At 40.1% G+C, this 14511-nt stretch overlaps 2 protein-coding genes across 5 annotated transcripts in view; one reads left to right on the forward strand and one right to left on the reverse strand.

Annotated features, from left to right (window-relative positions):
* Nucleotides 1-14511, forward strand: part of LOC111841603 (ALS2 C-terminal-like protein) — a 41336-nt gene that overhangs the window by 417 nt on the left and 26408 nt on the right. For 2 of the 3 annotated variants that reach the window (XM_023807462.2, XM_023807464.2), the window contains exon 1: nt 13401-13547. The gene's annotated coding sequence lies outside the window, so the exon portion shown is untranslated. Of the gene's footprint in view, nt 1-480; nt 575-13400; nt 13548-14511 lie in introns of those variants that run through there. The other variant, XM_072711732.1, reaches the window with a different exon arrangement.
* LOC111841609 (transmembrane inner ear expressed protein-like) lies at nt 123-9004 on the reverse strand. Of its 2 annotated transcripts, none has more exons than XM_023807478.2 (5): nt 8871-9004; nt 4518-4669; nt 2178-2298; nt 895-1044; nt 123-549 (listed from the first exon to the last, which is right to left on the reverse strand). In XM_023807478.2, the coding sequence occupies exons 2-5, from the start codon at nt 4623-4625 to the stop codon at nt 440-442; spliced, it is 489 nt and encodes a 162-aa protein (XP_023663246.1). In that variant the 5' UTR covers nt 4626-4669; nt 8871-9004; the 3' UTR covers nt 123-439. The 2 variants fall into 2 exon arrangements, with proteins under 2 accessions (XP_023663246.1, XP_072567835.1); XM_072711734.1 differs by lacking the exon at nt 8871-9004 and adding an exon at nt 7964-8024.

A 14511-nucleotide genomic window follows, 5' to 3' on the forward strand; every position in this document is an offset into this window, starting at 1 on the left:
AAGCAAGAATGCATTAAATTAATGTAGCTAATTTTAAATTTGCTTATTCTTTCGTTTTCTGTGCATTTAAACGGACAGCTGGGCAAAGGCGGGAGTCAGTCAAAAGTCAGTAAAATAAAAAATACTGGGAGAACAAACAGTTTTATTTAAAAAATAAAACGAAGAAAATACAAGCCGTACAAGCAAATACATAGAGTACAATGTATCACAATTTAACACTTTAATCTAAATTCGGTAGTATAATCCCCATTTTTCTCCCCATTTTTTGTGCACCTATTTTATTCACAGATGTAAAATATAAGATACTGCTTTATATAAATAGTAGTTTGTCAGCATATTATCATGACTATTTATGCTTATGTGTAAAGACAGCCCTTCTTAAAAGACTCCATGAGGGTTACTACAGAGGGCAGCAGAGGACAGGGCTTTGTGCTTCTACTTAGCTGGTGGGAATGCCTTCTTCTTCCTCCCTAACCACAGGGAGCTGGTTGCTGCTGCGGGCCTGCACATCTCCAGAGACTGTCTGCAGTGGGATACTGTCCACTGTACCTTGGACGAGCAGGTGAAAGCGAGGGTCAGTATCAGGGGAAGAGGAAAGTATACTGGAGTTTCTTTTCTATTGCTTAAGTACTGTAACATTTAAAAACACACTGCAACTAATATTATAATTTGAATGAAAAACAAAGACAATATTCATTGCATGTTTAATTGCACAATTACATTATAACCAGGTTTGTACATTTAATTCGATGTAATAAGAATATATCATGACATAGTGACATGCTATTTCAGTTTATTAGGAATACAAAATGACAATCACAATAAATCCATTGTTCAAGTAAAATATAGAAATAGGGTTTTTAGTAGAGATAGATTATAAAGCACATTATTTACCCCCTGGAGTCTCAGTGACTTCGCTGAGAGGTGGCACGGATTCTAGAGTGTTGGCATACTTTTTTGCTGCCTGTCGCTTGGCCTGCCGGGCCTCAATCTCCTTTTTGGTCCTCGGTATTCGACACTTGAAGATGCAGCACAGTGTTATTACTTAGTGAAGAAAAACAGAAACATACGGAAGCTTAAGCAGTGACAAAGACTTAGCTAGACCAAGTTTAAAAATTACGTGCGTTTTCAAAATTAGTCTGTGGGCTTAATGAGATGCAAATATGTTTGTGGTTTGTCCCATTTTAAGCTGGCAAGATTGAGTCCTATTTGAAAAAGTATGAAAAAATCAAATACTTTTTTCAATTAGAAGAGTGTTTTTAACGTTTTAAGCATTCGTACTGATATACTATTCATTTGTCTGTGTCATTCAGAAGAAGATAACCATTTCTGCTGGTCTGTCAGAGCTTGTTTTGGTGTCAATATTGCACCACAATTTTGTGGCGGAATAAATCATTATTTTAGTATTAAAAATTTACATAAAGTCAGTAAGGATATTCTGTTTATTGGCAAAACAGTCAGCAGTTGGCTCAATAACAGTTTCACAAACACAAGGCATTCGGTTAACATGTTTCAGCAGAAAATCCCCCATGTCTTCTTGGCTCTTCTGCAGAGATGGGGGTCACTTATGTGTTGCCTTGCTTTGGTTCTTCTGGCCTATTTAAGTTCTGTGGGGTTGATGTCTGGAGACTGGAAGGCCAAACCACTAGTTTGATTTTTTGCCTTCACCAGATAATTCTTGCACTATTTTGAGGTGTGTTTGGGTCAGTATCTTAATGAGTAATGGAGGACTGCGCAATCAGCCGTAATCCTGGTGGAATCATGCTATCATAGACATGCTATCATGGGGCTGTGGAGACCATGCTGTCTACGGGGCCACTGATGACCTTCTTATAATAAGATTGCATGCCTTGCTAATGAAAATGCTTACAAGCTTTTAAAAAAGTAAAATAATTGTGTATTTATGTTTAAATTGTTTAATCTAATGAAAATAAGACAACCTCCCTGAACATCTACAGTACCTCAACTGCTTATCCACTAGAGGGCAGAAAAATTTAGAAATGCCAGATAACCAAACTGCACGTCTGGACTGAAGTATCTGGATGAAACCCACACAAGACAGGGAGAATATGCCCAGTGAGGAACTTTCCAACCCGGAAGTGTGTGGTAACAGTACTACCCACGGCTTCACTCTGCTATTGAATATAACTGGTAATTGTTTGTTAAAATGGACTTACTGATTGAAAGTACGAATATTGAAAAGACACCAATGACTTGCCACAAACGCAGACCCCAAAACACAACAGTTTCTGATGTAACAGGCTCTGTCTTCTTCTTTGTTGGCCGTGTTGTAAAAAACTAGAAGAAAAAGATATTCTATTAGAAAAAGTAGCTGCAGGAAAAAGAAGATTTATTTAAAATAATATTTAGGACAATCTATTGATTTTTTTCCCCATGACCCTCTTTAAGATAAGTGGTTGGAAGATGAATGGATATATGAATAATTAATTATTTTTCATAAATATTAAGGAAAATTCAAGATTGATTTTAGGTTTCAAGGTTCAAGGTTACTTTATTGTCATCAGCAGCTTCATACATGTATAACGAGTGATGAAACAACGTTTGTCCATGGCCCCAGTGTAACATATAGTGACATATAGTATACTTAACATCACAGTAACAGGGCATGCAAACAGGCAGTAAATAAAAAGTGCAGAGATTTTACAGTTTTTAGCAGAGCTATGCAGTGTAAGTGGTTATGTATTATTTTCTGTCAGATTACTGTTTAATTCAGGGTTAGTTCAGGATACCAGCCCATTCCATGCCACCAACACACACTGTCTTTGGACAGCGGGAGGAAACTCAGGTACCCAGAGGCCCCTCTGTGACTCAGAGAGACTGTGTGAGCACACAGTTGGATGTGAACTTAAGAAGCAGTAGTGCTACCTAATGAGCTGACAAGTCTATTCAAAGGCTGAAATTACCTGTAAATACTAACATTCATAGTGCAGCAATGTTTTGTATCTGTTTTCATTATTATAGATGATGGGCTGGCTAACCCTAACCTACAGTATTTTATTGTATTGTACAAGTGTAAACACAGTGTCAGAATCAGTCTGGGTTGCATGCCAGAGAAATGGCTATGAATGGTATCCTAGGTGCAGATAACAATGGAATAAAAGAAAAACCCTCATATCCAGTGACTTCTGGCCCACAATATTCAATTGCTTCATAAATTGTGGTCCAAGAATAATTCAATTAGAGTAGCTAGATCTGTTCCACTAAGCAGAAAATGTATATCCACAGTAGAATAATCAATTGTCCTGCATTACAGTAGCATTATTTGATTGTATATTGTAGGAGAATGACATTAAACCTGAGTAGTCGTGTGTTATAGGGAGATTGAAGAGGGTACAATGCCAATGTTGTCCAGCTATGTAATTTAATTTGTCCTAAAAAGCTGTGGGAAAACAGGTCAATATGTACTGGAAACCTGAATTCTTCCAGGCATGCTGGATTCTGTCAACATCCCGAGAATTCAACACCAAAGTAATTGTACCCTTCGACTGTAAAGCTTGTTTTCAGCACCCCTGCTTACTGAAACATCAAATGATGCTACACATTTGTTTGTGTTGAATGATGTGATGAACAAACAGCATCCGATGGCATTTTTGTGGCTAAACATACCCTTTTAAGGAGAGAGGTCCAAGGAGAATGGCCAGATAGGAAAGCCACAAGTGAGACAATAACAGTTCGGTATGACAGTGGTGTGCCCAAAGGCTTCTCTGAATGCACAATTTGTCAAGCCTTGAAACAGTTCAGGAGGCAAAAGTGGGTCCGACCCGGTTCTAGCTAGATGTACCCAATAAGATGCTGTATTGCAATTTCTCAGATATTACAGGCTTTGCTGTCTTGGTTTATAGTTGGTTTTGTTACTGTTTTTATATCTGCATATTTAGTGTATATAACTATTATTGTTAATTACAAAAAAAAAACCCTCCTGCTTATGTTAACGTTAGTGCTGTTTCTTACGATACGATTACGGATGGAGCAGTATATGCCTTTAAGACTTGAATGGTGGTTTAATGTCCAGTTCGCCGCATCTTTATCATTGCTGAATCTCATTTGAGCACCCAAATGGCTTTGTAACTAACAGACCTGCTTATTCACAAGCAAAGACAAAGAGAATTCCCAATATTTCATAAAAATATTATCTCATATTATGTGGGTATTATCCATAATTGCACAATATGAATTATTTTCTATATTATTTAGTATTTACAAATATTATTTTAAACCAATAGGCGTTGATTCCTTAACGTGTTAACTAAATGCATAAAAATTGACGGTAAAGACGAATAAATATGTAAAACAAATCACTTGTCAAACAGTGTTATGAAAAAAAATACACGAGGAAGGAGGAAAATGTTTTAAAAGGTGGTCTTCAGCGAGACATTGGAAAAGGTAGCTAATAATGCATTAAAACGCTGAATAAAGGACGGCACCATCGCAGTTCACCATCTGTTACATCTCGATGGTGTCTTAGATCTTTATGAGCAGTTAGTCTGTTCTCTTACCTCCGGATCCAGAACTTGAGCGGCCACAGTAGACGTGTAGAGTGATAGCAGCATTGCCATTGAATGTAGGAACGTAGGAGGTGAAGAAGGGAGTTGGTGCCTCACCATGTTCTCTTGTCTCAGCGCTCTCTATAGCCTCCTCACTCGGTCTGCTGAGAGATGCACCCACAATGAACCAGAAGATTTATTATCCGAGGCCGAGCAGTAACCTTGCATCTGTCGCAATCCTCTCCCCTTTCTTCTTCCATGGGGGACAGAAGCATTGCTTGGATCCACTCCCCCCAGCTCAGTGCCTGCCCTTACGTCGAGAGCCTATTAATTAACCAATTCAGTGGCCATTACTGGCCGTCTCTTCTAGAACGATTGGAAGGTTTGCTGCATTGAATAGCAGTAAAAACAATGAATAGTTGAGGGTAGAATTGCCTCAGGAGGAAAAAAAAAATCAGATCTGCTTTTTTCCTTTTGTCATCCTTTCACGCATCATGTTTAAATGTTGGAGTGCAGTTGCAGTGTTTTTCTATACCAAAACATCATTCGTATATTATTTTTAATAATGCAGCATTTGTGGGATATGTGTCAGTCATATTAGCCAATGTATGATCGTGTTAGTAGAATGTGACGGTGTGGTTGAAAATCGCTTTGGTTTCTATCCCACTTCACAGAGTTCAGTTCAGATGCACGCAGGCAGATACCAGGCCTGTAGAAAGGACAATTTGTTAATTAGCTGCCAGAATACGTAATCATCACTATGATTATAGAAAGCAGAACTTGTGACTGGGGAAGGTTCTGTTGCCAAAGGCGAATTATTCAGAGGTCAGGACCAGTAAGTAGCAACACCAAGTAATGCTGAGAGCCCTGGAAGTAGAGAAATACCGTGTCAATAGAACACTTGTAGTATTTCTTGTGTAGGTACTAATAAATAATTGGTAACGCTTTACATTAACTGCACCTTCATGATGCCTTTATAATGCATTCATAGAACATTCAGTGCCCCTACATAATGCAATAGAACATTCATAAGAAGCATGTAAGTATGCCTTAATATCCTAACATTATAATCATTTAATCTGATAATGTTTGTTATTAATGTATATTAAAGCTGTTAAGTTATTTTAGGATGTTAAGGTATAGAAAAATGCTGACTTTGAGTGTTCTATAAATGCATTATGAATGTATTATGACGGTGCACTGAATATTCTATTAATGCGTAATGAATGCTTTATGAAGGTGCAGTTAATGTAAAGTGTGACCAAATAATTATTAAATAATTGTATAATTGTGGTAGTTATATGGCTTAACTAGGCATCAAGAGACCAGTGGGTTTGTGATGAAATCCCTGATGTCAGTAAAACTGTACAGATTGTGATCGTACTAATGTGACTGTGTGCCTATAAGTAATCTTATTGTACTGGCTGTATTTTGGTACAAGGCCTGTCTGCTAATTTTATCAGTGTTTTGTTAGCAAGGTTACTTTTCCTCTCCCATCCACCTCTTCATCAACAATGAGGCCCTGGCCTGCAATTGGCTGGATGTGTTGGGGGTGGACTGTTCCGGATACATATGGAGCGCTTGAGCTTGAAAAATCCAGCAGCATCTCTGTTTTGTTTAACAGTATCTCAGTCCCTTTTTGCCTTTTCTCCCTTATTGCTCTCAAGCCTTGTATGTCCTTCTTTCACCTGTCTTGTTCATCTACATTAGTTAAAGTGGATTTAACATTTGAAATCTATTTGGAACCAAAATTTTCACCTAGATTCATGTGGTTTCAAGGAAACAGCAGCATAATATTGAATGGTGCTTTTGCTGTTAGCTTTCGGCTGCGTATGTTTAAATACCAAGAGCTATGTAGCACACATGATACAGATACAGAAGCTGTACTCTATAAACTGATCACTGCGGTCTTAGCAACAAGAATTGCAAAAACATACTGATGCAAAAAAGGTTTCGCCACTGTTGTACCACTGCATGTGAAGAAACATGTGTGGCACATACACTCACCTAAAGGATTATTAGGAACACCATACTAATACAGTGTTTGACCCCCTTTCGCCTTCAGAACTGCCTTAATTCTACGTGGCATTGATTCAACAAGGTGCTGAAAGCATTCTTTAGAAATGTTGGCCCATATTGATAGGATAGCATCTTGCAGTTGATGGAGATTTGTGGGATGCACATCCATGGCACGAAGCTCCCGTTCCACCACATCCCAAAGATGCTCTATTGAGTTGAGATCTGGTGACTGTGGGGGCCATTGTAGTACAGTGAACTCATTGTCATGTTCAAGAAACCAATTTGAAATGATTCGAGCTTTGTGACATGGTGCATTATCCTGCTGGAAGTAGCCATCAGAGGATGGGTACATGGTGGTCATAAAGGGATGGACATGGTCAGAAACAATGCTCAGGTAGGCCGTGGCATTTAAACGATGCCCAGTTGGCACTAAGGGGCCTAAAGTGTGCCAAGAAAACATCCCCCACACCATTACACCACCACCACCAGCCTGCACAGTGGTAACAAGGCATGATGGATCCATGTTCTCATTCTGTTTACGCCAAATTCTGACTCTACCTTTTGAATGTCTCAACAGAAATCGAGACTCATCAGACCAGGCAACATTTTTCCAGTCTTCAATTGTCCAATTTTGGTGAGCTTGTGCAAATTGTAGCCTCTTTTTCCTATTTGTAGTGGAGATGAGTGGTACCCGGTGGGGTCTTCTGCTGTTGTAGCCCATCCGCCTCAAGGTTGTGCGTGTTGTGGCTTCACAAATGCTTTGCTGCATACCTCGGTTGTAACGAGTGGTTATTTCAGTCAAAGTTGCTCTTCTATCAGCTTGAATCAGTCTGCCCATTCTCCTCTGACCTCTAGCATCAACAAGGCATTTTCGCCCACAGGACTGCCGCATACTGGATGTTTTTCCCTTTGCACACCATTCGTTGTAAACCCTAGAAATGGTTGTGCGTGAAAATCCCAGTAACTGAGCAGATTGTGAAATACTCAGACCGGCCCGTCTGGCACCAACAACCATGCCACGCTCAAAATTGCTTAAATCACCTTTCTTTCCCATTCTGACATTCACTTTGGAGTTCAGGAGATTGTCTTGACCAGGACCACACCCCTAAATGCATTGAAGCAACTGCCATGTGATTGGTTGATTAGATAATTGCATTAATGAGAAATTGAACAAGTGTTCCTAATAATTCTTTAGGTGAGTGTATAATGCTCCAACTCATAAATGCATGCATGTACATGTCAGTTATAGGAGTAGGGCTGTCTATCCACTCTCTGCCTGAGCTCATTTATTGGTAGCTGAAGCAGAACCAGATACTGATGTGTTTCACATGAATCTGAAGCCTGGCCAACTTCAGGTGGAGATGAAGCAGTGATTGGCCAGGGATGGTATGTGAAATGCATCTTCAGATGAGGTGTGCTGCTTGAAAAGGGTAACAGACCTGCTTGTGGAGCCCTTGACAAGGGTAGTGAGATTCAACCCTCAAGACACAAAGGATCTATCACTAGTTCTTCAGCAAGGTGGAAAGGGCATGATTGAGGAGTCTCAAAAGGGAAAAGGACTGATATCTGATGAGAAGAAATTGCTGTTAGCCAATTTAATTGAGTGTTTGCTGAACATTGCTAAGTTTCAGGAGGTGTTAGCTATAAATAAACTCTACATAACAAAAGTATACAGCCAGTTACAGTGTCGGTGTTGGTATTTTATCATGTAGTTTGAATTGTTTTCAAAAACCTCATTGTCAAGGACTAGAGCACATAAAATTTATATTTTGCCTTAAGGTAATTAAAACGTAATAAATCTGATTTTTACAGTTTTCATTTTCCAGTGTTTGTATAGTTCTTGGAAAACACCCTGGATTGTACCATGAGGTGACAATACTGAATAAGTCTGTTGCTTACCTGCAAACTATTTAAAAACTGAGGAAAGTATGTATGGTATAGGAATAAATAATCTGTAAGACTTCCTTAGCTGTCTTAACGGTCTGTATAGGAAGAGCATTTCTACCATGAATCATAAACACAGCTGAAGAGCCAAATCAGAACTGTTATGTTATTTGAGTATTCCCTTCAGTATTACTACATTATTTCCTACACTTCTCTTGCCATACTGTTGAATGACAGTGTAAAATGACAGTAGATGTGACTAACATTTAATTTAATACAGTACTAGTCAAACGTTTCGACATGTCTACTGTAAATCATGTATTTCTCTTTTTTTATAACATTTTCACCTGGTTATGGATTTTTTTTTTTTACAAAAACATAGTCAAGTTCAAGTCAAGTTTTATGCTTAATGTCACAAAGCTTATTGCAAACCTGCAAAGAGAAATTTCAGTTAATAATTACCTTCAGAAATGATGGCCAATCAATCAAAAAAATACCAAAAACTCCACTATTTGCAGCCATGTTTGGTTCCCACTATGCAGCATGGAGAAGGCTGTGGAGTATTCTACTCATGACGTTATTGAAAAAAGCTGTGGGGTATTCTACTCGTGACGTTATTGTAGAAGGCACACTGAACTAGCATGGCAACCACAGTATTTAGCGATGACACACCCTCCCGTCTGGTAATCGCATAGTTGGACTGTCATTCGTTTTTCAATAAGACAATGCCCCTAAGCACACCTTGAGGTTATGCAAGAATTGTCTTGTAAACAAGGAAGGAGATGGAGTGCTGTGAAAGATGACCTGCCCCCCCCCCAATCCCCTGACGTAAACCCTATAGAGCTGGCTTGGGATGAGTTGCATTGAAGAGTAAGAGCAAGGTTGCCAACTTGTCCCCAGAACCTGTGGAAACTCCTTCAGGCCTGTTGGAGAAGCATTCCAGGTGGCTACATCTGGAAGTTGGTTGACAGAATGCCAAGAGTCTGCAATGCTGTCATAAAAGTCAAAGTGGGCTATTTTGAAGAGTTTAAAATCTAAGAAATGTTTGAGTTACTTAAACTCCTCCAGAGTTAGTGGATCGGTGCGGCGTCAGCAGTGATGTGGGCACTGCATCGGTCTGTCGTGGTAAAGAAGGAGCTGAGCCAAAAGGCGAAGCTCTCGATTTACCAGTCGATCAACGTTCCTACCCTCACCTATGGTCACGAGCTGTGGGTAGTGACCGAAAGAACGAGATTGTGAGTACAAGCGGCCGAAATGAGTTTTCTCCGCAGGGTGGCTGAGCTCTCCCTTAGAGATAGGGTGAGGAGCTCGGTCATTCGGGAGAGACTCAGAGTAGAGCCGCTGCTCCTCCGCATTGAGAGGAGCCAGATGAGGTGGCTCGGGCATCTGCTTAGGATGCCTCCTGGACGCCTCCCTGGTGAGGTGTCCCGGGCATGTCCCACTGGGAGGAGGCCCCGGGGAAGTCCCAGGACACGCTGGAGGGACTATGTCTCTCGGCTGGCCTGGGAACGCCTCGAGGTTCCCCCAGAGGAGCTGGATGAAGTGGCCGGGGAGAGGGAAGTCTGGGTTTCCCTGCTGAGACAGCTGCCCCCACGACCCGACCTCGGATCCAGCGGAAGATAATGGATGGATGGATGGATGGATGGATGGAAATGTTTGAGTTGTGGAACACTTTCTTTGGTTGCTACAATGTTTGATTTGTATTATTTCATTCCCTTCAGGCCTGTTCTGCAACTATACAGTGAATAACATACAGTAGCTAACATAGAGAGAAATGCATTAAAATCAGGCGTGTCCAAGCTTCTTATTGGCTCTGTATGATGTAAAATCCGCCTGTGCTGTTTTATGCCAGTCACAGCTTAGGAGCCCCACCCAGGGCTGTAGCCTTTCTTACTCCTGCACTTTCTTTTAAACTGTCAACATAATAAACTGTCTAACTGATTAGTCACATAATGTAGGTGGTGCAGCTTAAGCTGGCTCTATGACAATAAAAATAATTATGAAATACCTCAACTAAATAATCAAAGTGTAGCTCTTACTAAGTAGCTATTCTTACATACAGTAATGGTGCCCCTAAAATGTAATATTGATTTATTACTGAAAAAGTCTTGGAATGACCCATTCCATTTCATCTTTGTTGTTTACCTAGAGGCTGGGCCAACCCAACCCTTTTCTAGGTCCTAAGAAAACTTTGATTAACATAGTAGCTATTTGTTATCTTCCTTCCCCTTGGGTGGGGGGTAGTAGCTGCTGGGCCATAAGCAGCCACTGATTTCGCTCATGCCTTGGGCTGACGCTGACTAGAGGAATACAGGAACACATCACTAAACTGCTAGTTTTACTGGAGAATGCATACAAAACGATGTCAGCTGAAGGTCAGTCTTATTAGTATATCGTCGCTGTTCAATGAAAGCCACATGTCACCAAAAGTTCATTATTTCAGTAGCACGAAAAAAGCATATTTCTCAGAATCTACTCCACACAATTAACCTAGAAAAATTTTATGAGACACCCTTGACACCACAAATAGAAACCTTTCTTTAAACAGCTGTCAGTGAACCGTTTAATGTTTTAAATGGACTTACTGTATGTGGGTTGTTTTCAACAAGAGAAATATATCCAAACAAGATTCATATTAATCTCACTTTGTATTCACAATTAACAATGATGTTAATTTGCCAGCTATATAGCTATCAATGTTGAGTTGTATATATATATATATATATATATATATGTGTGTGTGTGCATGTGTGTGTGTGTGTGTGTGTGTGTGTGTGTGTGTGTGTGTGTGTGTGTGTGTGTAAGAGTCCATCATGAATATAATCCAACATGTTAACTAGTACAAATATGAATACTAGTGAAACAGATGATTTCATAAAATGTCTTTTTATTAGTGAATTAGATGTCAAATACTATCAGTAGACAGAGGAGAATGATCGTATTGCACTGTGTTCATATATTTATTGTCATAAATGTACTCACATTTATTGTCTTATTGACTCACCTTAATTTGCATTTGTGTTTAATTTGAGTTAGTGGTGGCCAGAAGGATATGCAAAGTAAGATTTTCATCGTGTAGTGTAACTGGCTGTTTACCGTGCAGGCTACAATAAGCTTGTGAATCTTGAAGTCTGTCAGAAACATCATCAAACAATAATAACAAGAGGAAGTGTAAGTGGAGGATTGCTCAGTTGGTGGCGCTGTTGCCACACAAGTTAAGGGTTGGGGAGGGGTTTAGATTCCACCTGCTTTGTGTATGTGGTGTCCACATGTTCTATTTGTGTCTCATGGGTTGCCTTCCATATTCCAAAGACATACAGTTAAGGTAATTTGTGTCTCTCGACTGCCTTGGCTGCTGTCTGCCTGGAATAGGCTCCAGGACCCCCTGCAACCCCGACCAGGACAAATGGCAGAAAGATGGATGGAGCAGCAAATAACACAGAAAATAAATAACACGCAAATGCATTGCTAATGAGCAGTTATGATGAATACGGCTTGGAAGTGACCAGCAGTTTGATCTACAGCTCTGATATCTCTTTGCCAACAGGAAGTAGGGAGAAAAGGGAATATACAGCTAATGCTGAATGAAGTAGAGATCATGCTGTATAATGCCTGGGAATGTCTTCCAAGATAATTTCAGTCAGATTTAACTTGCAAGCTATTTTGGGAAGCACATGGCATAAGGCTGGGTACACCCTTGATTGGATGCCAGTCTGTGGAATAGCACTAATGAGCGCACACACACACACACACACACACACACCTTATTCATACTGTATGTAACTAAACAAAATACAATACTTTGATTGCATTCACAGATTTTTATAAAATTGAGTTTCCCTTTATGGGGAGCAAAAAAATGTAACCATAAGATCAGAATAACTGTTTTTTTTTTCCCCCAATTTCCCCATAATGTAATATATACATGACCACACAGACAGACAGAGAGAGGCACACGCCTGTTCTGATAAGGAGCCACGATCTGAGGTCAGCCATATGCCTTATGAGGAAGGAAACCGGAGCCCAAGCTATTCTGTTGGCCCACATGATAAGCAGATACTGCAAGGATGTTTACAGTTGGGCTGAACCATGCTACAGTGCCATGCTACACTGGCTACAGGTTATTTACATTTAAAACTAAGAGAAGAATTAGAAACTGGCATTGGGGAAATTACACTGCACTGACTCTCTAATTCTTTATGATGGGGGAGAGCATATGAGGGGCCATAATTTATACGGGGGGGGGGGGGGGGGGGGGAACCTTATCATTAGACAATGATATGTTTTGAATTTATGATTGACAGGGGAGGAGGACTCCGGGGGCCAATCAGCTTTCAGTTGCAGCCAGTGCCCCCGCACTTTCTGACATTCTAAGTCATTGCCCATGTCTTCAAAAAAAAAAAAGCTTCCACAGACCTTCAGAGGAGTCAGCACTGCAAAAGGCCCCAGGGGAAGCCCATGCAAGCACTGCACATAGCTTGGGTTCGAACCATGACACGCTCATGTTGTAGGTGGTATGAAATCCTTCTGTTAGACCACTGTAGTGAATGCTGAGTGGTTAGTCCTCAAGAAAAATAGGAGTTCCAGAACTGGAACACCATGGACGGAAAAAGAACTGGAATAAGTGAGATATTTAATCTTCAAAGCAATAATATATCCAGTACTCGGAATTATCAAATCAATATTTTCACTTCAGTGCTCTATGAGTGGTCAGGAAGCCACACAATTCTTGCTCTCTTGTGTTTCTTACTTTTTTATTGTCATTTACGGTCTGACCAGGCACGAAGTGAAAAGGGGAATTGAGTCTGCATGCGGGGAGCTATACGTTGTTTTTACATGCTCTGTCAGGCAAGAATGTTCATTTAGAAAGCATTAACAACGTTCCGGAAATGGGAGTAACCTTCCAACGAGAGGGAAGACTCGGGCAAATAGCAGCAGCAGCTGAGAATGTTTAGCCCGTTGTTGCCATGCCAACAAAGAATGCGTGCAAAGCACCTTGGGATACGCTGTCAGCCGGGCACCTGACTTCCTCGACTCAGCTGGGCAGCAGGCCATTTAGTTCGGCTAGATGGGGGACAAGTAAACACCTCACACGGACAGGATGGAGTGCAGACAAAATTTGACCGCCGAAATATTCAGGTAAAGTAGAGGAGCAGGGAAACGTGTTGTTTGTGACGAGTTGGATAGAAGCAGTTTCATTTTAGCTTAACGTTCAGTGCTCACTGTTCATATAAGCATTGAATGAGCAGAAAGGATTTTGAAGTGTAATACTTACAAATCACTGGTAAAATTTTGCTGTCTTTTAAAAAAGAAATTTGTTTATTAATTTTAAGTGATCAAAGAAATGAGGTTTGAGGTATAATACAGTGATTGTAACACTATGTAAAGTAATGCTTCACCTCCTCTCTGTCAGCGGTGCCTTTCTGACTGCTTGTCTGGAGCGGTGATGCCCTGCTGCTACCACGCTGACTTTAGGAAGCTGTCACGTCAGGAGCTTCACAGGAAGTGTTACTTAGTGCTGACAGGGATTTTTCAGTTCTGTCTTTTTTTCTCATGAAGGTGTTAGGTCCTAGAAAGAACCTTTCTTAAACATAAGATGTGTAAATATCAGAGGATAATCTCTGAAAGAATCTAAATCGTTTATTATGCTGCCTTACTCTGCTCTTTTACCATCTGTGGTAATAGCACGGTATTATCAATGGGACAGTAAGAGTACTCTTTCCTTCATACTGTATTTGTGGTGTACAGTACTCCTACAGGGCTTTCGAGTTTCTCACTATGTGTACTAAGCTTCTTGGAACAGACTCAAGTTTCAATATGACCCTATGATTAGATTGGCGGTTATAATAAATATGGGATAACATATTTCCAGCATTATGAACAGTTTATGAAGACAGATTTTCTTGCAATTTAATTGAAATTTAAAGTAAAGCTACTCCAGTCAGTGGATTGGTCTTTGGCTTAATGGCTCAGATATTTTTCCTCCTGGGTTAGGGTGTCAGATAATTTGATTGCATGTCCTCCTTGTGTCTCATGTGTTTCCTCTGGATACTCCGGCTTTTATTTTTTTTTTATGTTAAAATACTCATTTGTTTATTATGAT

Source organism: Paramormyrops kingsleyae, chromosome 1 (assembly GCF_048594095.1).
Source record: "Paramormyrops kingsleyae isolate MSU_618 chromosome 1, PKINGS_0.4, whole genome shotgun sequence".
NCBI classification, from domain to species: domain Eukaryota; kingdom Metazoa; phylum Chordata; class Actinopteri; order Osteoglossiformes; family Mormyridae; genus Paramormyrops; species Paramormyrops kingsleyae.